The sequence below is a fragment of the Perognathus longimembris genome, chromosome 3 (assembly GCF_023159225.1).
Source record: "Perognathus longimembris pacificus isolate PPM17 chromosome 3, ASM2315922v1, whole genome shotgun sequence".
Taxonomy (NCBI): Eukaryota; Metazoa; Chordata; class Mammalia; order Rodentia; family Heteromyidae; genus Perognathus; species Perognathus longimembris.
This window is the reverse complement of record NC_063163.1, coordinates 76,185,058-76,211,922: the sequence shown is the minus strand read 5'-3', so window position 1 is coordinate 76,211,922 and position 26,865 is coordinate 76,185,058. Positions and strand designations below refer to the sequence as shown.

Genomic DNA, 26,865 nt, shown 5'->3' with positions numbered 1-26,865 from the left:
CCTGCTCTCTGCTGGCTACCACTGTGTTCTCAGGGCTCCAGGAGAGCCACAGGAGGCCGATAAGGGGCTCCCAACCTGTGTTTTGGGGAGATGCTGGCCATCAAGGACCAAGCAGGCCGCCAGGCTCCTCCCCAAGTGTGCTCTGGTGATGGGGGGTTACACGCTGGACACCAACAAGACTCAGAGCCTGAGCACAACAGCCAGTGAGTGGATACTGCTGGGCACTTCCCAGAGCGTAGGACACCACCTGGACGGACAGTCCCCACAGCCATGCAGGTAGCATGATGTGCACAGGGCCCCAATGAAGCCCGTGAAGCCTCGTTTCCCCTGCTGGCCCCAGGGCGCTCAGGACAGGGTACATGCTCCTCAGGCCTCAGAAGCCTCTGCAGCCTGGGAGGGACTGCCGGCCACATAGTCTGAGGCCCTTCCTCCTGCTCCTATGAGGCCCTTCCTCCTGCTCCCAGCTTCCTGTGCCTGCCTTCCCAGAGCTGGCAGAAGACACTCAGGTCCACAGACTGCCAGAGCCACCCATGGGGCTCCTGGCTGCACCCCGTGGCACAGTCACCTCTCAGGACTCCACAGGCTGCATCAGGCAGCCCTTCCTTCCTCAGGTGGCTCCACCCCCACCCAGACTTGTGCCCGTTCCTCCACTGCGCTCACCCCTCTGTCCCGGGGCCTTGGGGTGTCTCCAGCTGGAGCCCTTGGCTGAAGTCTGTCAGCTGAGGCAGGAGGGCTCCCTGGCCACACCTTGAGCTCAGTCCCATCCCAAGAAAAAGCAGACATCCTGGGGATGTCTACCTACAGTCCCCAGTACCATGATATAGGGAGGGAAACTGAGGCTCTGTAGAAGAGCTTCATCCCAGAATCCACAGGGCTAGGGAGAGTCTTGGAGCCCCTGTGGGGAAGGGCAGCATTGTCCCAGTGGCTGGCAGGGTCCAGTCTCCACCCCGCCCCATCCCAGCACCTGCCAGACGTGTCCCTGGGGCTCACCAAAGGGAACAACAGAGGGACCCTGGAACTCCATCCTGTGCAGGGCTGAGTCCCCACTTGGGATGAGTGTCCCCTCAGCTCCAGCCCAGGGCACTGTGATGACCTTCAGGCCACCTCTGCTGCAGAGCTACCCCTTGTCTAGAGCCTCAGGGAAGCATGGACAACAGCACAGCCCTGGGGAGGGGCCTCTTCTATTGAGAAACCAAGGCCCACAACTGTTTACCGCGTGTGTGGGTGTGGGTGCGCACATGTGCACTCATGCACCTGTGTGCACTGGTCCTGGGGCCCAAAGTCCTCTCTAAGCTTTTGCACTCAAGGCCACTTCTGGCTTTTTGGTGATTAATTGGAGATAAGAGTCTCACATGGGGGCTGGGAATATGGCCTAGTGGCAAGAGTGCTTGCCTCGTATACATGAGGCCCTGGGTTCAATTCCTCAGTACCACATATACAGAAAATGGTCAGAAGTGGCGCTGTGGCTCAAGTGGCAGAGTGTTAGCCTTGAGCAAAAAGAAGCCAGGGACAGTGCTCAGGCCCTGAGTTCACGGCCTAGGACTGGCCAAAAAAAAAGAGTCTCAAATGTTTCTGCTTGGGCTGGCTTTAAACTATAATCCTCAGAATTTAGCCTCCTGAGCAGCTGGGATTACAGGCCTGAGCCACTGGTCCCTGGTTTATTGAACACTTTGAAGAACTGGCAGCCTGTTTGCGCAGCTGGGAAGGCTTCCTCCTTTCCTCCAGTGTTGAGGGGAGCTGTTTTCTCCGAGGAGGCAGGCATGTTTTATGCACCTCCACCCCATGTTCTCCCTCAGATCCCACCTGGGGCCTTAGGCTCTTGTCCTGGGGAAGAACATTCTGGTCCCCAGGAAGCAAAGAAAGGGAGGAGGAGGAATGTAAAAGTGCAAAGAAAGAGTGGAGCTGGGCTGGGTGCAGGGGGCATGCTCATCACCCCCAGCGCCTGGGAAGCTTGAGCAGGGGATGGCACATTTTTGAGGTCAGCATTGGCTGTCTTCTGGTTAAAATGCGGTAGGTACATGAATCAGGATGCAGAGCCTCAGTCTGCTTCACAGGGTCAGCTTGGAAGCCTGAGGGTGGGATGTGTTTGTGTGTGTGAGTTCATTCACTGTACAGCATTGAGACAAGAGCAAAGCAAACATGGCTACAGCCACCAGTCTGTTTGGGATGCTAAGCAAGAATGCCTGACTTGAAGCCGCTTCCAGGGCTGAGCAGCTACCAGTGTCCAGTGAGGGCTGGCTGGCCATCCAGAGTCCAAAACCACAAAGGAATGACGGTCAGTGCTGGGGTTGGGACCCAAGATCCTCCACGAGTGGGGCATGGGACGAGCAACACACACCAACTTCGCCCGGCCCCAGAAACCCTGCGCTCACCCCTGCACTCAGGGATTTGTTTGGGTTTTGTACTGATCCTGGGACTTGAACTCAGGGCCTGGGGGGGGGTGGACTCAGGCTTTTCACTCAAGGCTGGTGCTCTATCACTTGAGCCACTGCTCCACTTACAGCTTTTGCTGGTTCATTGGTGTTAAGAATGTCATGGTCTATACTGCCTGGGCTAGCATTGTTTGACCTGTGATCCTCAGATCTCAGCCTCCTGAGTAGCTGGGACTACAGGCGTGAGCCACTGGCACCCGGCTCCCCCGGGAGTTTTCTTAAGAGGGAGTTGTTAGAGGAGTTTTATTTTCTTTTTCTTTTGCCAGTCCTGGGCCTTAGACTCAGGGCCTGAGCACTGTCCTTGGCTTCTTTTGGCTCAAGGCTAGCACTCTGCCACTTTTCTGGCCATTTTCTCTATATGTGGTGCTGGGGAATCGAATCCAGGGCTTCATGTATACAAGGCAAGCACTCTTGCCACTAGGCCATATTCCCAGCCCTTGTTAGGGGACTTGTAATGACCCTGTTACAAGCCTGTTCCTGTTCACAAAGAGCCCAGAGGCAAGGATTCCTGCCCACACCCACAGCTGATTCAATCTGGAACCTTCTCTTAGTCTCCCCAGGGCTTGGCCTGAGTGAGCTTTGCCTTGTCAGCAAATTGAGGAAGCAGCAGGGCAGGAGGCACAAACCAGCTCCAACAGCTTCCTTCCTGCCGGCCAGCCACAACTGTCCTCCACTCACTCTGCTGCCTTCCATAAAAGCCTCTTACAGCCTCCTCCAGGGAGAAGAGGGCCCCGGCCACGCCCTCTGCTCAGCCCTGTTTCCGGCTGGCCAGGTGGTCAAAGATTCAGGCGCCTGTGGCTCATGCCTGTAATTTGAGCTACCAGGAAACAGATCTGAGGATCGAGGTTCAAAGCTAGTTTGAGCAGAACAAAAGCACACATGACTCATCTCCAATCAGCCTGCCAAAAGCCAAAAGTGGAGCTATGGCTCAAGTGGTAGAGCACCAGCCTTAAGCGACAAAGCTTACAGAAAGAGCCCAGGCCCTGAGTTCAAATTCCAGGACCAGCACAAAAAATAAAGCTTAGAGGAAGCTCATGTGGCTTGGCTTTTGGGGTGAGCTGGGAAGGCTACAGCAGTGTTCCCACAGAGGGGCCAGGCATGGGCAGCCCACGTGGGGGTCTTGTGGGCCTGGGGCTGGCAGGGAAGCAGGACAGGACAGGATGGGTGCCCGTAGCAGACCCAGCAGGGAGGCTGTGGTGGCTGAGTCACCAGCTGCCTCAGGAACATGGGAGCCCCACACCCCCTGTGGGCGGTCACCTCACGGGAACCGGCCCCCAGCCCTGCAGGCACCGGCCTGTTGGCACAACTGTTCCCTGCAGGCTGCAGACAGTGCGTGCAGATGGTGTGTGGGCTGGCGGGGGGCGGGGGGGGGGGCTGGGAGCTGGGAGCTCAGCCACCATCAGGCAGCTTTGGGGCTGGGAAACTGAGGCTCAGAGAGAGGTCACCATACCCAGGGCCTGGTGTTTCTATCAGGCAGCACCTTCAAAACAAAACCCACTTTCTGGGCACCAGTGCCTCGAGCCTGTAATCCCAGCTACTCAGGAGGCTGAGATCTGAGATCCAGGTTCAAAGCCACCCCGCACAGGAAAGTCTGAGAGAATCTTATCTCCGATGAACCACCAATAAGCTGGAAGTGGCGCTGTGGCTCAAATGGTAGAGTACTAGCCTTGGGTGGAAATGCCAAATCACAGAGAGGGGCCTTGAGCTTTAGCCCCAGTATTGGCACAAAATAATGCAAACCCACGCCCACCTGAACACCCTCACAAAGACCTCACAGATTCCCACCATGGTGCCAGGTTGAAAATTGACTTTTACCAGTGCCCCATAGAGACCGCCATCTCTGCTCCTCCAGACCTCCACCCTCCGAGTCCTGAGCATACATCTAAAGTAGCCACAGTCTGCGCCCCATTTTCTGCCCTTCACTAGCATTCATGCCAGAGCCTCAAGGACATGGAAGCCAAAAATAATTGATGACCTACTCCCGAATTACCTCCTGGGGCCAGTCCCGCCCCGCCACCTGGCCCCAGGAGATAATTAGCGCATCTGGCAAATGAGGGTAATGAGGGCTGAGGGACCCTGAACTAGGATCCAGAAATGAGCCCCCGTGTCCTCTCCCCCCGCCCCTGCCCCATCCTAGGCCTCCAGTCTGTGAGTCCCCCTCATCCCTTCTCACGAGGGCCTGGGGGCTACTCCCAGATAGAGCTGAAGTGGACTGGGCAAGGGTCAAGTAGCTTGCATGTCCACCCTGAGGCCTGAGGCTGGAGGACTGAGAGCCGGACACACAAACTCCCCACCTCTGGGGTATGGCTAGGAGTGGAAAGGGAAGGGGTCCAGGGAGGAAGAGGAGGACACTAGAGGTGGGATTTGTTTTGTCTTCATGCCAGTCCTGAGGCTTGAACTTGGAACCTGGGGGGATCTGGGGGAACTATCCCCGGGGTTTTGTGTTAAAGGCTGGACACATCCGGCTTTTTTGGTGGTTCATTGGAGATACGAGTCTTATGGACTTTCTTGCCTGGACTGGCTTTGAACCATGATCCTCAGATCTCAGCCTCCTGAGTAGCTAGTATTAGAGGCATGAGCCATCAACGCCTGATTTAGAGGTGGGGTTTGGAGGGATGCATAGGAGTTAAGGTCTGAAGGCTGGCCTGAATCTGGCTAGGTGGAAGAGAAGGAAGGAGATTGGATTTGAGATTCTTCCACCTCTGCTTCCTGAGTGCTGAAATCGCAGGTCTGCACCACCACACCTGGCCACAAGTAATGTGTACAAGGCAAGCATTTACGAAACACATAGAAACATTTTCTGGTTTCATGTTTTGTGTAGGAACTCAGTGCATACTTACTATATAAACCTGAGAAGTAGCACTGTTTGCATGTGCAGGTTATGGGTAGGGAAACTGAGGCTCAGTGAGGGAAAATGACTTCTTCAGGGGCACACACTAAGGAAGACTCAGGAGACCAGCAAGGACTGAGATGGGAGCCGAGCCTGAAGACTCCAGCTCCAGTACTCCAGGACTGGAGCTCTTTGGGAAAGGATCTTAGCTGTTGCAGGTCAGGCTTGCTCCAGGGTGAAGCTGGGTTAGAGCAGAACAGTAACCAGGTCAGGCTGTGAATACACCAGATAGTGTGACACTTTCAGGTCTGGTGTGCTCCAGGCCAACGCTGTCCCAGTCCTGTCCCAGCAGGGCCCAGAGAAGCCACTCTGGTCTCCTCATTCTTGTTTTCTTTTTTCTTTTTTTGGCCAGTCCTGGGCCTTGGACTCAGGGCCGGAGTGCTGTCCTTGACTTCTTTTTCTCAAGGCTAGCACTCTGCCACTTGAGCCACAGTGCTACTTCTGGCCATTTTCTGTATATGTAGTGCTGGGGAATTGAACCCAGGACCTCATGTATACGAGGCGAGCACTCTTGCCACTAGGCCCTATCCCCAGCCCCTCATTCTCATTTTCATCCCCAGAGGGGGTGAGCCTGCCTGGGCCTATCGCCCAGCCACCCCCAAGAATAGCCACATGGCCCCATTCTGAAGCCAGCCCAACACTTGGCAAACTCCACAGTGCCTTCCAGAAGCCTCAGCCCTGCTGGCACATATTTAATTTTTTTTAATTATTTTGTTGATAATAAGGAAAAAGTCTTTGTGAACAGAGCAGACGGTATTTCCTTGGCTCCGCTGTGTTCAAAGCATTTCATGGCTTTGGGCCTGAGCTCAAAGCCAAACCCTCTGTTTGTGCACATACTTCAAGCAGTCGGGGAAACTGAGGCATGGGCTCTGGTGCCTGTTTCTCCAGCTGGGATGACTGGTCACCCTTGTGCTGGGCTAGGCAGGGAGCCTGCTGGATGGGTGGGAGAGGGGTAGGGAGCAGTCACACCTGATCCTGACCCCGAGTGGGACCCACAGGCCAGAATGAGGACAGCTGGCTGGCCCAGCAGAAGACAGCAAGAACAGGAAGCGGGGGATGGGAGCCCTGGGAAGTCCCCTTGGCAGCACTCAGTTTCCCAGACCACAGGCCCTTGAGCAGCCAGAGGTAACTGGGAGGAGACCCCTGCCCAAGGGAAATAGCTTTAAAAAATGTCCAGGAAGGACCCTAAGCAGAGACTAAGGGTGAGCACCTGCCCAAGTGCTTAGCAAAGTCCATAGTGAGGCTCTGTCCAGAGGGAGGGAAAAGGGGGTCATTGGGTAGACTCACAGTGGCAGAAGAACACCCCAGGTTCTGCTACTTTGTGGGGTGGGGGGGTGGGGGTCAGGATGTCACCTTACTGCCCAGGCTGGCTTTGAACTCCTGGGCCCAGGTGGCCCAGTCAGCCACCCCTAGTTTGCTGAGATGGAGCCAAGGCCACCCAGCTACATACAGAGCCTTGTAGGATGCCTTTCTGGGGGGACTAGGAGGAGGACAGGCAGGGATTCGGGTGGGATCCCAGCCAGCCCGGGTCTGTGCGCAGCTGCCAGGACCTGAGGTCACACCCTCTCTCCCACCCCCGCCGGTCGCCGGGGCAGGAGTGACCCTTGGTGGCCTGAGGAAGAGTGGCGTCCGTCTCCTCTCCAACAGTTCAGTTCTGATTGTCCATCGCTTCCTGCCTCCGGTTCCTCATCCCGGTCACACTCCCCTTCCTCTTCCCTTCCCTTCCCCCTCCCTGGTCTCTAGCCCTCCCCCCCCACTCTCTCTCGGCCCCCCTCCTCTCCCTCCTGGACAGCCCCTCATAACTTCTCGCCCTTCCCAGTTCCTCCCCTCTCCATTTGGCCCCGCCCCTCGCACACAAAACCACGCCCACACGTCCACAGCGCCCGCCGCATCCAGTCAAGTTCCGCCCACTATCCCTCTCCTCCGCGCCCATCAGCACACCAAGCCACACCCTTCTCCTCCTGGGCCCGCCTTCTTGCTCTGAGCCCCGCCCCTCGTGGCACCGCCGCGCCCACTGGCGGCCGCGAGCCAGCAGGGGGCGCTCTGGCGGGCTCCGGGCCCCGGGAGGCGGGGCGGGTGGCGGCCGCGCGGGGCCCGGCCGCGGTGGGACCGGAGGCGGCGGCGCAGACAAAGGCGCGGGCGGGCGACGGCGGAGCGCGCGGGGCTCCGGCTGCGCGGAGTCAGCGACGCCGACGGTGAGCCCGGCCCGCCGGGGCGCGGGGACCCCGACTTCCGGGCTCGTGGCCTGGAGCGGCGCCGGCTCTGAAGTTCCTGGCTTGGGGGTCGCGGGGTCCCAGGCTGGGGCGGCGGCCGGAGGGCCTGGGAGTCGCGGGCCCCGCGTCGCAGAGCCCGCGAAGGGTCCCGAAGTTCTGGGCTGGAGGAGCGGCGCCTGGGGCACCGGGAAATCCGAGCCGGGGAGGGAGGGGCGGTACGGGGACCCCGGAGTTCCGGAGTCGGGGCCAGCGCGGAGCTCGGTGGGTGTCCGACCTGCGAGGGCCTGGCCAGCGGGGCGAGGGGACCCCGGAACTCCGCCCGGGCCGGAGGCGGCGGGCGTTGCGGACTCGGGGTGGCGGTTCCGAAGTTGGGGTGCGCTCTGGGTGGTGCGGGAGACGGGGCCCGCGGGGGTCTCCAGCGCCTCCCCGGGCCCGGGCTCGAGGTGTTGTCCCTTCTGTGGCCCGCAGCGCCGGCGCGGGTGACTAGGTGAGTAGGTGAGTAACTTTCTCCGCGGCTCGAGTCCAGGCAGGGCCCGGGCCGGAGCCGGGGCCGGGACCGGGTCGGAAGAGCCCGGACTCTGGGATTCTCACGTCCCCAGTCTCCGCTTGGTCCTCGATCTACCCCCCAACTCAGCCTGGAGCCACAGCCCTTCCTCTCTCCGGGAGCTTGGGTTCCAGACCCCATGTCCGGGACAGGAGCCACCTGTCAGGCTAGGATCCCCAGGATGCAGATCTGGGGGCGCGCGAGAAAGGTTAGCTGACATCCTGGCTGTGGGCTGGAGGGAAGAACGAGAATGGAAGGTCATAGAGCCCCCCGCCCCCATGGTGGGCACCAGAGTGGGCTGTTTGGCTAGAGCTTTTTTCGGGGCACTCTGGGAACTGTGGTCAGGACCTCTGTCTCCCAGTGGATAGCTGGCGGTGTCAAATCTTAAAGAGATAAGGTCCCGACTACATGGCCCAGGCTGGCGCAGAACCCCTGGTCTCCAGTAATCCTTGTCTGCGACCATCTGCCCAGCTCTGCTCTGATTTGAAAGAAGTGATGGATGAAGGCACAGGTGACCATCTGTGGGTACAGCAGGCTCCCCAGGGGGCCGAGGAACCAGGACAGTGAGGGGCCTGGCCTCAGAGCCCTTTGGGCTCCTTGGGCTGGGGATATGGCCTAGTGGCAGGAGTGCTTCCCTTGTATACATGAAGCCCTGGGTTCAATTCCCCAGCACCACATATACAGAAAATGGCCAGAAGTGGTGCTGTGCCTCAAGTGGCAGAGTGCTAGCCTTGAGCAAAAAGAAGCCAGGGACAGTGCTCAGGCCCTGAGTCCAAGGCCCAGGATTGGCAAAAAGGAAAAAGAAAAACGCCTGCCTCCTTCCGATTCTGGTTGGTGGCATCCAAATTGGTGCACTTTGCGCATTTCTGAGCCCGGGCCTGCTGGCCCTCCTCAGCCTGGCCTCAGGCCCTCATGGGCCCCCTCTGCCCTTCCCCAGGGGTCTAACCAGCCACTCTGGCCACCCGGCTGCCCAGCAGGTCCCCCCACCCAGCCTGACCAATGTCCACAACCAGGTGAGCTCCCCATCCTCCTACCCCCCACAGCCCCAGCCTGGCCCCAAGTGCCCAGCCATGCTGAGTGTCCACCCTGACCCACCAGGGAGCAACCCATTTTCAGCACGCGGGCGCACGTGTTCCACATAGACCCGGCCACCAAGCGGAACTGGATCCCAGCTGGCAAGCACGCGCTTACTGTCTCCTATTTCTACGATGCCACCCGCAATGTCTACCGCATCATCAGTATTGGGGGCGCCAAGGTGTGGCTCGGGATGGGGGCCACTTCCAGGGAGCTCCCAGGGCTCTCTGGCCCGCGTCATCCAGGGGATGCGCAGTCACCTTGACCTCTGGCTCCTGCACAGGCCATCATTAACAGTACCATCACCCCCAACATGACCTTCACCAAAACCTCCCAGAAGTTCGGACAGTGGGCAGACAGTCGGGCCAACACCGTTTATGGCTTGGGTTTTGCGTCTGAACAGCATCTGACCCAGGTGGGCCTGGTGGGGAGGTCTGCTGAGTGCCTTGGGGGGAGGGACCTGGGCAGATCCCAGCCTATTCTTTCCTTAGGGTTAGCATATGAATCATCTGCCCATCTGCAGAATGGCTTCATAGAGTTAAATGAGCCTCACCACTTCCCTGCTTTGCCTTGTGTTTCTTTTGCCACTTGCTCCCATGTGGGTTGCACTGTGCCCATTTGGGGCACACAGAAACCATAGCAGCAGGCACTTCCCAGCTGTCCCTCAGCAGTGTCTCCTTGGTCCCCTCTACCCACCCTCTGCTGCCTGTCTTTGTCAGCATTGTCTATGACACCCCCCCCCCCCTTGCTTCCTTCATTTGTTTCTTTTGTGCCCCTATTAGATCTTGAACTCAGGGCCAGGGTGCTGTTCCTGAAGTGATTTTATTTTTTGTGCTCAAGGTTCGTGCTGTATAAGATCTCACGTACTTTCCTTCCTAGGCTGCCTTTAAACCTCCATCCTCACAGATCTCAGTCTCCTGAATAGTTAGAATGACAGATGTGAGCCACTGGCACCTTTTTTCACTACTACTGCCACAGGATCTGGCTGTATAGTCCAGGCCTGGAACTTTCATTCCTCCTGCTTCCACCTCCTGAGTACAGGGATCACAATCATGGCCACACCAGACATTATTTTTGTTCTTGTCCTGGAGCTTGAACACCAGACCTTGCACTCTTGCTGGGATTTTTCAAGTGGTCGGCACTCTACTTGAGCCACATTTCCACTTCTTGCTTCTTTTGCTAACGAGTTTGCTCAGACTGGCTTCAAGCCTTGATCTTCACATCTCAGCCACTCACTGAGTAGCTTGGGTTACAGGCTTCGTGAACTACTTGCACCAGCTTAAAAAATATATCTTGAACAAAGGGAAATTATTTTAAACATTAAAAATAAGTATTCTGTCCTAAGCAGTGAGCTGTATCACTTTGCCAAGGCTAGATGGAAATTCAGCTTCCTACAGGAGCCGGGAAGGTGCTTAGACAGGGAAGCTGAAGGTACTTAAGTGAGATCAGCAGTGGCCCGGGCTTGATAGCTTGAACCTGACAAGACACAGTGTCCACTTCTCCCTGTGGCTTGATGTATTCAGTGTCTGCCTAGCTACCCACCCTCCCACCACCATGGCCCCTGCTCTGCTGACAAATCTTTCAGTGTGTGAAATGTGGTGAGATTTGTTCTGAAGGTCCCTCGTGGGGCACACACAGGTAGTGGAGATTACCTGGCTAGTCAGGTCCGACTGACCATCTGCTTCTCCCTCTTCCTCCCCTACCCCCAAGTTTGCAGACAAGTTCCAGGAGGTGAAGGAGGCTGCACGGCTGGCTCGGGACAAGTCTCAGGATGGGGGGGAGCTGACCAGTTCCGCCCTGGGGCTCACCTCCCACCAGGTCAGCCTTGTCCCTGCTGTGTTCTGAATTCAAATTCAGCTGAAGGAAGGTTAAAATTCAGCTGCAGGGGGAAGCAGGGCTGAGCTTTCCGCCCCCTTCCTGTCTGGGGTCTGCCCCTGAAGAGCTGGTGAAAGCCCAGGCAAGCCAGGGCAGGCGCGGGTGGGGGGGCAGGCACCCCCAGGCAGGCCAAGGGGAGCCATGGAGGGTGTGGGCCGCGCTGGGAGCTGCGAAGACACCCCCTGACCAGCGACCCTAGGTCTGGCTTCCCGCTGGCCCTTGCTTGAAGCCAGCACCCACTGTGCCGCTCCCACAGGTGCCCCCCAACCCCCTCATCAGTGCCAATGGCCCCGGGGAGGAGAAGCTGTTCCGCAGCCAGAGTGCCGAGGCCCCAGGCCCCGCGGAGCGGGAGCGACTGAAGAAGATGCTGTCTGAGGGGTGAGGGCGTGTGAGCCCCGCGGGGACGCGTGGGGCTTGCCATGATGGGTCCACAGCCCACCGCATGACGGGACCTTTGACCCAGACCCGGGCTGACCACTTGTCCCCTCCTGGTTCCAATTCGCCCCAGCCCCGCCTCCCCTGCGCTAGAGGCTAGCCACACCTCTGGCTCTTAGGTGCCACCCCGTTCTGGTTCTCACCCCACCCTCAGGGGCTTCCCACTCCGTTAGAGGCTGACTCGCTGACTCACGTGCCTATGGAGACCACGCCCACCGGCCCCGCTTTCAAAGCATGGCTCTGGCCCCGCCCCCAAGCGGCTCTGACAACTCCCCAAAACTGCTGCCCCACAAAGCACTGCCCTAGCCCTCGACCTCCAAGTAGTTGCCCTGCGCAGCCACGCCCACCCCCTTGCCCTCGAACGGCCCTGCTCCCAGCTCAGCAGGCACGTCTCCACCTCCATCACGTCTCCACAGCTCCGTGGGTGAGGTGCAGTGGGAGGCCGAATTCTTCGCGCTGCAGGACAGCAACAATAAGTTGGTGGGTGCTCTGCGGGAGGCCAATGCCGCCGCAGCCCAGTGGAGGCAGCAGCTGGAGGCCCAGCAAGCCGAGGCTGAACGGCTGCGGCAGCGGGTGAGCAGGCCCCTCCATCTCCTCTCTCAGTCCAATGGATCTGGGCCTGGGAATGCCAGGCCCTCAAGCCCCAGCGGCCCCCGGGAGGATGCGCGGGCCAGCGCGGGCGGAGGGCTGAGCTTTCGGTGGGCGCAGGTCACGGAGCTGGAGGCCCAGGCAGCTGCAGAGCTGCCCCCGGTCAGCAAGAAGGAGGCACCGGGCCAAGCGCTGGAGCAGCTGGAGGCGCTGGTGCAAACCAAGGACCAGGTGAGCCCCGGGCACCTGGGCCTCCAGCGGTGCAGCCTGGGGCCTCAGAACCGACTTCCAGCACCCTCCTCTCCCAGGAGATCCAGACACTGAAAAACCAGGCTGCGGGGCCTCCGGAGGCTGTGGCGGAGCGCGAAGAGACTCAGCAGAAGGTGCAGGTGTGCGCGGGCAGCACATCCCTGGGCTTCCCACCTCTACGGGGTGCCTCTACCCAGGGTCCTGAGGACCCGCGCCCGGCACCATCGGGCTCTCCACACCAGGGTTACCAGAAACTCTGCTTCCATTCCGTGCAGTTTTGTCACTGCTGAGCTCCAGAGGCTGAGCGTGGGACGGGCAGGGCACTGGGCTGGACTTCCTGGGGCTGTGTCCCAGAGTCTGGCCTCAGGGCTGGGTGTGGCAGAGCTGTGGGCCTCAGGACCCTAACCTCGCCTGCCCGGTCCCCGCAGGACCTGGAGACTCGCAATGTGGAGCTGGAGCACCAGCTGCGGGCCACGGAGCGCAGCCTGGAGGAGGCGAGGGCCGAGCGCGAGCGGGCGCGGGTGGAGGTAGGCCGCGCGGCTCAGCTGCTGGACGTTCGGCTCTTTGAGTTGAGTGAGCTCCGGGAGGGCCTGGCTCGCCTGGCAGAGCCGGCGCCCTGAGCCCCTGGACAGCTGTGGTCCGGTACCGCCCTGAAGCACGGGGCGACCCTGAGAGCTCACTACAAGGCTCCGAGACTAGATGTTTATTGAGTGTCCTGTTTTCAGTGCCCCGCAGGCCCTGTGTGGTCCTCTGCGGGTGACCCTGCTGGGGCGGGGTGTGCAAGGAGATGCTGTAGGATGCTGCCAGGCCATGGGGACGGCAGGGCTGAGGGCGCTGGTCCTGATAGGGGCCTGGCCTCGGCCAGGTCGGTGGGGTTGGCAATACTCAGGCATGGCCCTTGGCAGAAGCAGGGGGCACCTGTTGCTGCCCCAGCGTCCGGCCGACCTTCTTGCATCGCCGGTTCTTCTGCTTCTGCTTGATCCTGGCCAGCTCTGCCTTGCGCTTGGCCTCCAGGTCTGGGTCCTGGCACAGGAGATAGGAGGACGGGGAGAGAGGGCAACTGAGCCTCTCTCTCATCTCACCTAGCCCCCAACCTGGTCCCTCAGAGCCCCTGGTCCCTCCAGGCCCACCTTCCCCTCCAGGATGAGCTGCTTGCGCTTGTTGATCTCCTTCTTCTCCTCAAAGTGTGTGGCCTCCAGCTTCTAGGGGTGGGGACAGACAGTGATGTCAGGGCCATGTCAGGCAGCCAGGCCCCCAGACACACCCCAGACCCACTCACCACCAGGCCCCGCCCTCCTGGGCCCCAACTCACAATCTCACACTCACGCCGCACTACGTTTACTTGTGTGAGGATCTGCAACACCTGGGTCTCCTCCACCACCAGCTCCTCCAGCTGCTTGTCTGCGGGGATGGGGGCTCAGGCTGAGGCCAGACAAGGGGCACCCAGAGGGCATGGGCCAAGGCAGGGCATGAACTGCAGTCTGGGTAACTAGTTCAGTGAGTGGCCTGCGTTTCCAGTGGAGGGAGGCATGAATTGGGGGAGCCACTAGGTGGGGTGGGGGGAGGGCTAGCAGTCCTTTGGATTAGACTGTGAACAAAGCCAACTGTACGGGTTAACATCTATGGATCCCACCAGTCCTGGGTGGGAAATACTAAAAAAACCACGCTCGCAGGCAGTCTGCCTCTGTCTCTTTCTGTCTGGTGTGGTGTCGGCCTCCCCACCAAGGCGTTCTACACTCTGCTCAGTGCTCTGCTGCAACAGCAGAGGCAAGGTCACAGAACAAAGGGTCCTGAGCTGCCCCCACAGAAATGAGGAGAAACTATTTCACGGGGTCTTTGGAGTCTCAGGCTACTGGGGAGGTTGAGGCAGGGTTGCTGAAGCCCAGGCATCTTTGGGGATTTGACCTAGACTCCAGATCAAGTGGAGTCATGGGCTGCCAGCAGCTGTATCCTGGCTGCTATGGCCTGGCCCAGCACTGCTGTCTTCTACACCATGAGGTGGCCTGAAAACCACAACACACTGGGACCAGAAAATTCCAGGCCTCTCCCCCCACCCCCCGGCCCAGCCACCTCCATGCCACGCCACTCACGGATCTGCTCCTCGATGGCATGTACCAGGTGGATGTCATATTGTGTCACCAGCGTGATGGCCTGTCCTTGCCGCCCTGTGGGGACACTGCAACTGTGGCACACAGCCCAACATGATAGCACCAGCAGCTCAGCAGCTCCATGGGGGGAGGACAGCCAGCATAGTGGGGGCGGAGGGGGTGGGTTCCCACTCACAGGTGGCTCTATCCACTCAAGGGGGTTGAGTGGAGGTCAGCCCGTTCCTGGGAAGCTACAGGGCAGTGGGAGGGGGCTCCTGCCAGCCTTACCTTATTCATGAGACAGCTGCTTCCTGTTTTCAGAGAGGCTGCCAGGGAACTTGGGCTTACTCATGACAGAGCCCATCCCTGAATGGCTGGCACCTCTATACCCCATTCCCATTCCCCATGTCTGTGATGATGACCAGGGAAGTACTGCCAGATGACAGGACCCAGGACCCACAAATCTACCCCGAAGACCTCCCCACTGCTGTGTGCCCGTCAGTTCACAAGGCCCACACATGAGGCCCAGGCCCAGGCAGAAGGGATTTCACCAGTACTGGGTCCTGTTGACAGGGCTGGCTGCTGGCAGCTATGTCCCTGTGCCAGGCTAGCATCACGGGACACACATATACACACACACATGCACGCGTGCGCACACACTAACCTGCACGAGCCGTGCGGCCCACACGGTGGATGTAGATCTTGGGCAGCCCTGGGGTGTTGTGGTTGAGGATCACCTGCACAGTAGGGATGTCCAGGCCCCTGGGGACAGAGGCTGCTCAGGCCGCTGGCCTTGCTGGCCTCCCTGGCCACCTCCCCTTGGGGCCATGGGGGTGAGGACCACTCACCGGGAGGCCACGTCTGTTGCAATGAGGATCCGGTAGATGCTGGACTTGAACTTGGCCAGAGCAGCAAAGCGTTCTTTCTGTGCCAGGTGCAGATGTGTGTGAGTGGTGGGGGTGGGGGTCAGTGTTGCTCCGCCCTTCCAGACTCAGGGGCCAGTGGGGTGCCTCAAGCTCACCTGCTTCATCATGGAGTGCAGGGCCACAGCTGGGAAGTTGAACTTGCGCAGCATCATGCACAGGACCTGGCAGGTCCTGGAAGGATGTGTGCCCATGTCACTGGTAGGGTTCTGGGCTGTTTACACCCCCACCCTGCAGACATTAGGTAGCCCTGCACAGCCCAGGAACCAGGAGTGTGGGGCACTAAGTGCCTACCAGCCAGCTGGCTCCTTCCCTGGATAGAACTGCATGTGTGGTGCTGAGGATGGAGACCAGGCAAGGCCTAGCACATCCCAGGAGGGCTGGCTTGCAGGCAGGACACTAACCAACTGGCTGTCGCCAGGAAAGCAGAGGGGAACAGGTGACAGGGTGAGCAGGCGCTTAACAAGAGGGCAAGTCTAGAGCGAGACGGCCTGACACCCTGAGCTCCATCCTAGGACAATAAGCTACTAGATTTTGCTGCACCTTACAGCTACTCAGTATCCCAACTGCTCTCTTGGGAGCCAATACCCGGCACAGTCCTGTTGTCTGTCCACCTTCTGTCCTGACTCAGGCCAGACAACCATATGGAGCTGACAGGCTCACAGCACCTCAGATAATGGCCATGACTTCCCAGTGGATGGGACTGGGGCTGTGAAGGGTGGGGGGGCCCCACAGCATAGTATCCAAGCTGCTCACACAGAGGTCCCCAGCATCCCTCACGGGATGGGGAGTGGATGGAGCTGGGGCATCAGGGGTGGGGTGTGCACACACTTGCAGGTGTTGGTGAAGATGATGATGGCCCAGTCCTCATGCTCATCCTGGAAGCGCTGGACAAGGTGCACCAGGTATGCATCCTTCACCTTCTCCGGCACCAGCACATAGCGCTGGTCCAGCTGCTCCACCGTGCGCACCCTGGGGACAGCAGGGAGCCGCGTCTCAGTGTCCCCACCCCCAGCTTGACTGGGGGCACCCCCCCTAGCTGGGCACGTACGGGGCCTGTGCCTCCCAGAAGAACGGCTGATTGGTGGCCAGGCCCTGTAGCTCCTTGAGTGTGTCGGTCAGTGTGGCACTGAAGAGCAGCGTCTGCCTGCGGGTGGGCACAGCGCCCAGGATGGTCTCGAGGTCCACTGTGAAGTCCGTGCAGCCCTGCTCCAGCAGCCGGTCTGCCTCGTCCATCACCTGGGGAGGCAGACTTTCAGGGAGTGCCTGCTCACTTCCCCAACTCCTCCTCCCCCACCCCCTAGCACATCTCTTCCTTTGCTGTCTTTATTGGGAATAGTTCTGGGGCTTGAACTTAGGGCCTTGCAATCGCTAGGCAAATGCTGTAGTACTTGTAAGTGCCCACACCCCCAGCCCTTATTGCTTTTGTTTTCTTAACTAGGGTCTCTTTAGGTATGACTGGGTCAGCTTGGACTACAACCCTCCTAGCCACACTCCCCATGCACCTGGAATGACAGGCATGCATGATGGCCAGCACCAGCTGTTGGGGGTCTTGCCTTATAGGTCCAGGTCAGCATTTGAACAGTGATTCTCCAAACACTGCCTACCAAGTAGCTGGGATTACAGGACAGGAACCCCTCCCTGCCTGCCTCCTTTCTTCCTCGAGGGGTTGGGATGGAATGAGGGTTCTATGCATCCAGGCTGAGTCACCACTGAGGGCCCCCCCGCCCACCATACTGCACATCCCTTTTCTTTTGCCCCTGGGCACAGTCATTTTTTTCCAGAATTTTGTTGGAAACAACTGGGATACAGGCTTCCCAAGTAGGAGATGGCACCCAGGCTCCTAGAAGCTATTATCCACCCCCACCTGCACACTGTCTCCCCCATCATCCCCTCACCCAGGGAATAGCTTACCAGGAAACAGATCTTCTTTATGTTAAAGGTGTTGGAGCTGCGTAAGTGATCAGCCAGGCGCCCTGGTGTGGCAATGACCACGTGTGGCTTCCGGGAGAGCTCCAGCGCCTGGGTCACCATGTCTGGGGGTGGAGAGTAAGAGGTGAGGCCGGCTGGGGCAGGATTCCCACACCCAGGGCTTCCTGGCCTCTGAACCCGTACCCATGCCACCAACAATGATGCAGTCCTTCAGGCCCAGCGGCTTCCCCAGGACTCGGAACTGTTCTGCGATCTGATAGGCCAGCTCCCTGTGTGCAGGTGGACAGGGTTTGTCAAAGAGGTGCAGCTGTGAGGCCTTCCTCCCACTCCACCCCTGTGCACCACCTTGGACCCCCAGCCTCCTGCCCCAGTTGCCCCTGTTGAGTGCTACAGCAGGGGACTGAGATCTGAAGATAGCAACTCAAAGCCAGCCCTGGCAGGAAAGTCAGACAGATTCTTACCTCTGATTAATTACCAAAAAGCTGAAAGTAGAGGTGTGGCTCAAATGATAGTGTGACAGGCTTGAGTGGAAAGAGCTAGGCAAGAGCCCCAGGCCCTGAGTTCAAGCCCCTGGTACCATTATGCACAAAAACAAACAGAATACTTTGCTACTTCTCAGCTGTCAGGCGGCTTGCAGATCCCACCTGGCAATCACTTGGCCACAGCCAAGCCCTGTGATGAGAACTTTTCCCACACACCATCTGGCTGAGTCCTGTAGTGTGACACCCCCCCCCCCATTCTGCTTGGGGGAGGAAATGTGGCAGAGAGAAGGAAAGGCACATGAAAACTGTAACACAGAGGTAAGTCACTCCCCAGGGGGTGGGTAATAGGGGGTCACCTAGTGGGCGTCAGGACAAGGCAGAAGATGCCATATGGATCCTCAGACAGCTTCTGCAGGATAGGCAGCACAAACGCTGCCGTCTTACCGCTGCCCGTCTTGGCACAGCCCAGGCAGTCGCGACCTAGACAGAGGGCACAGCAGCATGGTCATCCTGCACCATGAGTGGACACTCCTCCCCCAGAAAACATTTACTTATTCTTTCTTAGTTCTGAGTCATCACCTCCACCTCCAATGGTAGGTGACTTGTCGCTCTGCCCCTGGCTGCCTTTTGCAGATTACAAGTCCTAGCCAAGAAGAAGTTGCCATCTCCAGTGAAATGGGGGAAAACTGAGTCTCAGAGGCTCAGTTTGCCTGGAACCTATATCCACCAGGCAGCACTGTGTTGCTAGGCACTGAGACATTTGACTGTCCCTAAGGACCTGAACTTGGGAAACCTGAACGCGAACCCCAGTTTGCACAATGCATTTGGTGGCTCTGAGTACCTAAAAATGTCACAACCCGGGCTTCTTGGGAAAGTCTCTTTAATGGCCAAAATGGGTGGAGAGAGAAAGGCATACACAGGATCCCAGAGTCCTGGCCTCACCGTTATTAGTTTTGACAGCTTCGGTTTCCCCTTGTAAAGGGCCAGCTGGGCCCAACTTTCACTGCGCTTGGAGGCAAGGAATGTTCCAGAGGTGGCGCGCGCGCGTACATCCACGCGGCAGTGGGCCCCAAGGACGATCCCGAGACCCAGCTCCGTCCGCTCCCCACTCCCCCCACCCCCTCGGCCTCGCGACCCCATCCAGGCGCATCTACCAGGCGGGAATGCGGAGACCACCCCCGAGGAAGCCTCGGGGTCACACTCACCCTCCAGGATGGCAGGAATGCAGCCGAGCTGCACCGGCGTGGGCTGCTTCAACCCCAGCTGCCGGCATTGCTCCACCAGCCACGACGACAGCCCGAGCTCCGCGAAGCCAGCCATCACCGCCACCAGCAGTGGAGAAACCATCAGAAAGAGCGCTTCCGGCGCGTGGTTACTGCGTCGAGAACAGGCCTTCACTGCTTATTGGACCGGTTTCCCGTGTGGTCCCACCCTCTCCAGCTTATTTAGCCAATCGTAGCCCGGAGCACCTCCTTACGTTTCCCTCCTCTCCACGTGCTCGTAGGATCGAGTAAAACTACAGTTCCCAGCATACCTTGAGAGAAACTTTAAAAAACTATCTTTAAGTAATCGTACAAAGGGGTTACCATTTAGCAGAGTAGTTTGAGGATACAGTGCATTTGATCAATGTCACTCCCTTTATCATCCTTCCCCATCCCTCCCAACCCCAGAGAGACGCTCTTGCCTGGCTCACCCACTTCATCCCTTTTTGAGAGTTCCCATTGGCTCATTCGCGTAAACTACATTTCCCATGTTGCACCGCGGCAGGGTCCTGCTTCCGCCCTACGTGTCACTCCGGAAGAGGAGAGACTCCAATTCTGAGCGCCATGGCTCCTCCGGCTCCGGGCCCAGCCTCCGGCGGCTCCGGAGAATTGGACGAGCTCTTCGACGTGAAGAACGCCTTCTACATCGGCAGCTACCAGCAGTGCATCAACGAGGCGCAGCGGGTGAAGGTGGGGCTCTGGGAGCGCGGCGTTTCCCGGGCCTCCTCACTGGGGTCCCCGTCCCGGGCCCTGGACCAACCAACCCCGGTTTAGTTTGAGCCCTGGCTCACCCCGCGCGATCCTAATGCGCCCCGGAAGACAGGAGGGAGGCGTTGGCGCCACTGCACAGTAGGTCTCTTCCTGTCAGTCCTCGGGTTTGAACTCCGGACCTGGGTGCTGCCCCTGAGCTTTAAAAAAGTGGCACTCTGCCACTTGAGCCACAGCTCCACTACCGGCTTTTGTAATTCAATTGAAGATAAAAGTCTCATGGACTTTCCTGCCTGACCTGGCTTTGAACTTTCTTCCACCCCAAGGTCTCAGACTCCTGTGTAGGCTGGAATTACAGGCGTGGGGCCCAGGCCTGGCTTGTGTGGTTGAGGCCCTGGGTTCAAGCCCAGTACCACAAAAAGATAGAAAAGAAAGAACCAAAAAATATCTCACTTCAGTAACTTTTTGTCCAGGCTGCCCTTGGACGGATATCCTCTTGATCTCTGCCTCCCACTTAGGATTGATTGTGAGCTACCATGTCTGCCCTGTTTGTTTTTGAGACAGGGTTTCAATGTACAGAATAACACATTTCTAAAGCTCTCCCTCCCGCCTGGCCTGCTTTCCTTCCTTCCTTCCTTCCTTCCTTTATTTTATTTTATTTTTGTCAGTTGTGGGGCTTGATCTCAGGACCTGGGCGCTGTCCCTGAGCTCTTTTGCTCAAGGCCAGCGCTCTACTACTTCCAGTTTTCTGATGGTTAATTGGGGATAAGAGTCTTGTGGACTTGATTGCTGGGGCTGGCTTTGAACCATGATTCTCAGGATCCAGATTCCTGAGTAGCTAGGATTACAAGTGTGAGCCACCAGTGCTCAGCTGCCAGGGGCTGCTGATTGGCCAGACAGTCCCCATGTGCCCCCAGCAGTCCTGAGGCCTTGTAGACTGAGGAGCCTCTCACCCTTGGCCTTCCCTGGTCTGGTGGTGGTTTCCAAGCTATGGGCATGGCAACGTGGCCATGGGGCCTCCCCAGGCACTCCCCTCTCCCTCCTCCCACCTTCCTCCCCAGTCCTGTCAAGGCTGCACAGAAGCCTGTGGCCCTTGACCCCATCCCAGTTAACAGATCCTGCCTCACCAGTGCTGGAGGCAGAGGTCCTGAAGCAGAGCAGGCCAGTCTTCCAGAAGTGAGCTCGGTCTGAGGTGGGCCATGGGGACAGCTGAGTGATGGACGTCTTCATTTTGGGCATATAAAAAACTCATGAAAACTGGTTGCTAGTAGTTCACACCTGTCATCCCAGCTACTCAGGAGGCTGAGACCTGAGGAGCTTGGTTCCAAGCCAGCCCAGGCAGGAAAGTCAGAGAGACTCTTATCTCCAATGAGCCATGAGAAAGCTGGAAGTGGCACTGTGGATCAGGTGGTAGAGCGCCAGCCTTGAGCACAAAGAGGCTCAGGGACAGCGCCCAGGCCAAGTTCAAGTTCCAGGACTGGCAAAAAACAAACTGACATGAATTCTGGGCATAGTGGCACCCCGTGATCCTCTAGTGATAGGCCCGGCAGGGCTGCCAAGTGAGAGCCTGTCTCCAGAGTCTCGGAACAAGGTGCTGCGAGCAGCCACCAGGGTCATCAAGGCTGAGGGTGCCCAGGCTGTCTCCAGGTGGCCAGGGCGGGCTGCTCTGGCATTACCCTGCTGGTGCTGACCCTCCTATATTCCCATAGCTGTCAAGCTCTGAGAAGGAGGTGGAGAGGGACGTCTTCCTGTACCGAGCATACCTGGCCCAGGTAGGTGTGGGCACGGAGTGCAGTGAGCCCCATAAGCAGGGGCAGGTTGCTGACCCACCAGATTCCAGGGCGTGGCGGTGTGGGGCCCAGGAATGGAGCAGGGCAGGAGGTGGGACCATAAGGCAGGGATCCGGCCCACATGATTGGCTAGGCCCTAGGACTGGTGTGGGCTAGCACACGTGGCCCCAGGCCACCAAAGTCCCGGACAGCCAGCTAGGATGGGGCATGCTGGGGTGGCAGGTGTTTTCCAGCACGCCCGGCCTGATTCACCTACTTAGTAGAAGCCCATGCCCAAATCCTTGTCCTCCTGTCGCCCTGCCTGGGTCACATGCCCACCCTGGATGGCCAGCTGGGAAGTGGCATTGACCCTGCCAGAATGCCCAGCAAGGACCTCGGGCAGTGTTGGCCCGCAGGCACTGTCACCCGAGCACCCGTCAGCTGCTGTCCTCCGGTCCTCCGCTGTGCCCTGAGCTGGGAGGGCTCTGGGTGGGCAGTGGGCTGAGGAGGCCAACTGGAGCCCATCCATTCCCACAGCGAAAGTATGGCGTCGTCCTGGACGAGATCCAGCCCTCCTCAGCACCCGAGCTCCAGGCCGTGCGGACCTTTGCGGAGTACTTGGCCACTGAGAGCCGCAGGTGAGGTCCTCCCCCCGACCCCGCTTCCCTTCTGAACAATAGGGGGTGGTGATGGCTGTGGGGCTCGCTCTGTAGGTGACATGTCAGCTCGCACATCCTCACCCCCCCAGCAGCACCCCTGAGTTAGGTGCGTTCGTCTCCTGGCCCTGCCCTCCCTGTGCCCACCGGTGCCCCTCACACCCCAGGGTCCCAGAACCTGGGGGACACAAGTCACCTTGGCTTCGTGGTCAAGGCCAGACCTGGCCCTCCCACACCCTGTCCTCCCCATGGACCTCAGTTTCCCCTCTTTTTCCTCAACAAAGGCCATGAGGAGGGGGTGCTGAGGCCTGGTGCCCACTGGAGCACATGGGTACTGTGGCTCCGTCTGCTGTGACGAGGTTGAGGTCCCCCGGCCTCTGCCCTGAGCAGCGGCCATGTCTCGCAGGGACGCCATCGTGGCAGAGCTGGACCGGGAGATGAGCAAGAGTGTGGATGTGAGCAACACCACCTTTCTGCTCATGGCAGCTGCCATCTACCTCCATGACCAGAACCCCGATGCCGCGCTACGTGCCCTGCACCAGGGAGACAGCCTGGAGTGGTGAGCGCTGACCCTGGGGGTGATAGGCCAGGGCTGCTTCCTGGAGAGCAGTGGAGGGGGTTGGAGTATTCCAGAAGGTAGAGCGGGTCCAGGTGGGGGCTCATGGTACCCGATTTGTTTGCAGCATGGCCATGATGGTGCAGATCCTCCTCAAGCTGGACCGCCTGGACCTCGCCCGGTGAGTCCCTGCCAGACCTGCCGGCATCGTGTTCCGCACTCATTTTTCCCCATGTGAGGCCGAAGGTGAGGTGGGTGGCATGGGGGACCTGAGCTCCTGAAGGCTGGGCATTTATTTAGACATCTGACTGTGTGGGGCCCACTCCAGGCCATGCCCAGGAGTGGGCTGGGTGAGCTCAGGGGTGAGCGCTCCTCCACATGTCCCAGGCCCAGAGGCCAGCCAAGAACCCCTGTGCTCCCCCACATATCCCAGGCCCAGGGGCCAGCCTAGAACCCCCGAGAGCACCTGTGAAGCCATTGCTCACGCCTGTCATCCAGCCACCTGGGAGGCTGGAACCTGAGGATCATTGTTAAGAGTTCTCCAGCTAAGCAGCAGAAATCTGGAAGTAGAGCTGTGGCTCAAGTGGTAGAGCGCCAGCCTTGAGTAAGAAGCTCACAGAAAAAGAAAAGGCCAACTGGGTGCCAGAGGCTCACACCTGAGATCCTGGCTGCTCAGGAGGCTGAGATCTGAGGATCACAATTCAGAGCCAGCCCGGGCAGAAAAGTCTGTGAGACTTATCTCCAATGGACCACCAGAAAACCAGAAGTGGTGCTGTGGCTCAAGTGGCACAGTGCTAGCCTTGAGCTGAAGAGCCCAGGGACAGTACCAAGGTCCAGAGTTCAAGCCCCATGACCACCACCACCACCACAGATAAAAAAAAAGTTCAGCCATGTTTTCCCAACCAGTGCGTCCTGGCCCTCCCAGGTGTTCCCCCTCCCCCATGGCTATCATGCTCTGCCCCCTTCCCCTAACACAGACTGGCTCTGGGCACACAAGGTACCTCCAGAAACCAATGGGTGGGGAGCACAGCTGGTCCCAGCCACTAAGTGCCTCCCTGTCCTCTGCAGGAAGGAGCTGAAAAAACTGCAGGACCAGGACGAAGATGCCACTCTGACTCAGCTGGCCACCGCCTGGGTCAACCTGGCTGTGGTGAGGCTCTGGGGGTGCCTGGCCCAGGCCTGTTGTGGATGGCTGCGTGGGCACGTCCCCCTGCTCATGGCCTAGCCTTGACTCCCAACCCTTCTGGGCCTCTCAGCTCTGCCTCCAGGCAGCTGGCCACCTCCCATCTCCCTGGGTTTGGGGGGCTCTGCTTTATGTCTTGGACCTGGGCTGGGCTCTGCCCCCTCTTACTCTCTCCTGCTCTGCTACCATGGGGTGCTGGCATCATCTCCCTGCACAGACCTGGCTGCCATCCTTAGCTGCTTTTTTGCCCCGCTTTTCAAATGTGCTCCATGCTCTGCTGCCATGGGGTGGAGGGAGGATAGCCACAAGCTGGGGGCTGCCTGGCCACCCACTGAGCATGGCTGAGCATGGTTAATTTGTCTTTGGCTGGATTGTCACTACACAGATTCAGGCCAGCCTCCCGAGTGGCTGGATACTCCCTTCTTCCACAGCCTCCCCTGGTATCACAGTGTCACCAGCCAGCAGACAGGTCCCCCACTGCTTCTGATGGTCCTGCTCAGTGTCTTGGCTGTGACCCTGCCCTGAAGCCTGGGCCTCACTGGGCCGCCTGGGGGCTCCATGGGGGTATCATCCCCGGCTGTGACCCCACCCCAAGGCCTGGGCCTCACCAGGCTGTCTGGGGGTCCAAGGGCAGGTCGCAGTGCTAGGTGTCCCCAGCTGTGACCTGGCTAACATTGGTGTCCCACAGGGCGGTGACAAGCTGCAGGACGCCTACTACATCTTTCAGGAGCTGGCGGACAAGTGCTCACCCACCGCGCTGCTTCTCAACGGGCAGGCTGCTGGCCACATGGCACAGGGCCGCTGGGAGGCTGCTGAGGCCGTCCTGCAGGAGGCGTTGGACAAGGTGGGCCGTGGGGGGTCACCAGGTGGTTAGACTTGGCTGCCCGTGACCCTGGCCCCAGCCCATTGCTAAGGAGAAACTCCTTGTGGATGGGGACAGGGTGGGGGCTGCCATGCACAGCTCTGGCCTGTGTTGGCTTGGTGGTCACCTCCATGGGCATCCATGCTGTGCGGCATGGCCCGCACTGGGCACCCACCAGGCAGACTGTCCCCCAGCCCTGCAGAGAGGACGCAGTAGGTCTCCCCCTGCACCGCACCTCTGTGTACTGGGCCCAGCCTGGAGGTCTCTGCAGCAGAACCCGCCAGGGTGTTGGTCCTCTGGCAGCTACTCTACCAGCTGAACCATGCCCTCAGCTCTTTTTGGCACTGATAATTCTCAAGGCAGGCCTCATCCTGTCACTGGAGGTGACAGGTGTGCACCACTGTGCCCAGCCACTGGGGGACATGGAGTCCTGTGAACTCCTCAAAGGCATTAAAGGTGGAATGCCAGTGCTCAGGCCTGTAATCCCAGCTACTCAGGAGTCCAAGACCATAGTGTGAAGCCAGCTGGTACAGGAAAGTCTGTGATGCTCCTAGAAATCTGGAAATGGAGCTGTGGCGCAAGTGGTGCAGCACCATCCTTGAGCAAAAGAACTCGGGCAGTGCCCAGACCAGGGTTCAAGCCCTAGGACTGGTACAAAAAAGGAGAGGCATAGATGTGGTTGCTGGGCAGTGGAGCAGGGGAGGTGGGGCAAGGGGACATGGGGAAAACAGCAGCTGGGTGGCGTGCTGAGCGCAGCCCTGCCTGGCCTGTGCAGGACAGCAGCCACCCGGAGACTCTGGTGAACCTCGTGGTCCTGTCGCAGCATGTGGGCAAGGCCCCAGAGGTGAGGGGGTGAGCCCCGGTGGGTGATGGGCTGGTGACAGGTGACGTTCCCCCCCACTCCCCCACCACCTGGTGGTCCTGGACCCTGCTCTGCAGGCGGGGGAACGGGTAGGAGAGCCCTCTCCCCAGGGACTTGCACCAGGGCCCTGCCGAAGCTCAGGTTCCAGCCCCAGTTTCTAGGTGCAGCCCTGTTCCCTACGTATCCTTCAGCCCCCTCCCTAGCCCTCCCCTTGGTGACTGTGCCACAAGTGCCATACCGGGCTCCACCTCAGGTGCCCCTTCCCCCTCCTCGTGTGCAGCCCTGGGTGTGCAGTGAGGAGATAGGGCTTCGCCTGGCTCTTGGGGGAAGCGGGGTTGGGGTCCCTGAGTTTGCTCCTCACCCGCCCCCCCGCCAGGTGACAAATCGCTACCTGTCCCAGCTGAAGGACGGCCATCGGCACCACCCCTTCATCAAGGAGTACCAGGTCAAGGTGCGCTGCCCTCAACCACACCCAGCTGGGAAGGAGGCCTCTGGGTTCACCATGTGGTTCCCCCCACACACTGGGCTCACTGTACCCCTCCCCCATTCCCTTCCTGTGCTACAGGAGAACGACTTCGACCGGCTGGCCCTGCAGTACACACCCAGTGCCTGAGCCCCCCTATGCCCACTCCCCTCCATGGGCCAATAAACATCCCGGCTCTGCTGTGTCCTCACCTGGCTGGGCTTGGCCTCATGATGACCGATCCAGGCTGGGCCACGGCTGCCCGGAAACCCAGGGTCCACTTGGTACATCCCACACTCAGTGGAGGGTCAAGGTTGGAACCAGGCCTCTTGTGGCCTAGTGGAGCCTCTGCTCCTCACCTAGAGAGGCCTCCCAGTGCCCCATCCCTTACCCAGCGCCCCACCCCTACTGGTGTCCCCACCAAGACTGATGACTGATGGCAAGGCAGCCGAGCCTCAGTGCCTCCCTCCTAGTGTGAGGCTGCCACCAGAGGGAGCTGGGTAGTGCCAAAGCACTACCCAAGGGCCAGTCTGGGGACAAAGATGGCCCCAGGTGCCCCTAGGGGGCATCCTGGGAGGATGGGCATCCTAGGCCCAGGGCTAGGCTTGGCCTCTGTGTATCACTGGGGAACAGATAAGACAATGGGCTTTCTAGCCTACTCCCATTTGTCTCCCGGGACTCTGCCTGAAACCCAAGCAAATTCCTGGTTGCCAGGACCAGTTAGTGATTTTCCCCCACCTCCACCCTGCTTGGCTGAGAGGGGGGCCAGGACACATCTTGAGGGTAAGTGAGCCATCCTTGGAAGGACCCTCTGACCCCT

The 26,865-nt window shown here is 59.2% G+C and overlaps 3 protein-coding genes across 5 annotated transcripts; 2 read left to right on the top strand and 1 right to left on the bottom strand.

Moving 5' to 3' along the window:
• Nucleotides 1-7,380: 7,380 nt before the first annotated feature.
• Nucleotides 7,381-13,113, top strand: Homer3 (homer scaffold protein 3). 2 transcript variants are annotated; one of them, XM_048342634.1, is made up of 10 exons: nucleotides 7,381-7,517; nucleotides 9,017-9,092; nucleotides 9,178-9,334; nucleotides 9,437-9,568; nucleotides 10,864-10,971; nucleotides 11,285-11,406; nucleotides 11,880-12,036; nucleotides 12,172-12,282; nucleotides 12,360-12,440; nucleotides 12,729-13,113. In XM_048342634.1, exons 2-10 carry the CDS (start codon nucleotides 9,079-9,081, stop codon nucleotides 12,918-12,920), a joined length of 1,074 nt encoding a protein of 357 aa, XP_048198591.1. In that variant the 5' UTR covers nucleotides 7,381-7,517; nucleotides 9,017-9,078; the 3' UTR covers nucleotides 12,921-13,113. The 2 variants fall into 2 exon arrangements, with proteins under 2 accessions (XP_048198591.1, XP_048198593.1); XM_048342636.1 differs by lacking the exon at nucleotides 9,017-9,092 and having other exon boundaries at nucleotides 7,399-7,517; nucleotides 9,123-9,334.
• On the bottom strand, nucleotides 13,078-19,083 carry Ddx49 (DEAD-box helicase 49). Its single transcript, XM_048342621.1, has 13 exons — nucleotides 18,930-19,083; nucleotides 18,081-18,204; nucleotides 17,426-17,511; nucleotides 17,225-17,346; nucleotides 16,362-16,549; nucleotides 16,142-16,282; nucleotides 15,409-15,484; nucleotides 15,236-15,312; nucleotides 15,052-15,149; nucleotides 14,391-14,465; nucleotides 13,613-13,701; nucleotides 13,431-13,502; nucleotides 13,078-13,323 (listed from the first exon to the last, which is right to left on the bottom strand). Exons 1-13 carry the CDS (start codon nucleotides 19,069-19,071, stop codon nucleotides 13,186-13,188), a joined length of 1,428 nt encoding a protein of 475 aa, XP_048198578.1. The 5' UTR covers nucleotides 19,072-19,083; the 3' UTR covers nucleotides 13,078-13,185.
• A 434-nt stretch (nucleotides 19,084-19,517) lies between these two features.
• On the top strand, nucleotides 19,518-26,260 carry Cope (COPI coat complex subunit epsilon). Of its 2 annotated transcripts, none has more exons than XM_048342642.1 (10): nucleotides 19,518-19,676; nucleotides 21,404-21,466; nucleotides 22,001-22,101; nucleotides 22,526-22,678; nucleotides 22,803-22,856; nucleotides 23,744-23,825; nucleotides 24,586-24,702; nucleotides 25,496-25,564; nucleotides 25,959-26,033; nucleotides 26,148-26,260. In XM_048342642.1, the coding sequence occupies exons 1-10, from the start codon at nucleotides 19,551-19,553 to the stop codon at nucleotides 26,193-26,195; spliced, it is 888 nt and encodes a 295-aa protein (XP_048198599.1). In that variant the 5' UTR covers nucleotides 19,518-19,550; the 3' UTR covers nucleotides 26,196-26,260. The 2 variants fall into 2 exon arrangements, with proteins under 2 accessions (XP_048198599.1, XP_048198598.1); XM_048342641.1 differs by having other exon boundaries at nucleotides 24,547-24,702.
• Nucleotides 26,261-26,865: the final 605 nt, after the last annotated feature.

Coding starts and splice junctions, on each gene's coding strand:
- Cope (XM_048342641.1), top strand. CDS start 19,551: ATGGCTCCTCCGGCTCCGGGCCCAGCCTCCGGCGGCTCCGGAGAATTG. Junction 21,467..22,000: donor ACCGAGCATACCTGGCCCAG/GTAGGTGTGGGC, acceptor CCATTCCCACAG/CGAAAGTATGGCGTCGTCCT. Junction 23,826..24,546: donor CCTGGGTCAACCTGGCTGTG/GTGAGGCTCTGG, acceptor GGTGTCCCACAG/GGCGGTGACAAGCTGCAGGA.
- Homer3 (XM_048342634.1), top strand. Junction 10,972..11,284: donor TGGGGCTCACCTCCCACCAG/GTCAGCCTTGTC, acceptor CCGCTCCCACAG/GTGCCCCCCAACCCCCTCAT. Junction 11,407..11,879: donor AAGAAGATGCTGTCTGAGGG/GTGAGGGCGTGT, acceptor ACGTCTCCACAG/CTCCGTGGGTGAGGTGCAGT.
- Ddx49 (XM_048342621.1), bottom strand. CDS start 19,071: ATGGTTTCTCCACTGCTGGTGGCGGTGATGGCTGGCTTCGCGGAGCTC. Junction 17,512..18,080: donor CTTGTCCTGACGCCCACTAG/GTGACCCCCTAT, acceptor ACCTGCACACAG/GGAGCTGGCCTATCAGATCG. Junction 13,702..14,390: donor TGCCATCGAGGAGCAGATCC/GTGAGTGGCGTG, acceptor CCATCCCCGCAG/ACAAGCAGCTGGAGGAGCTG.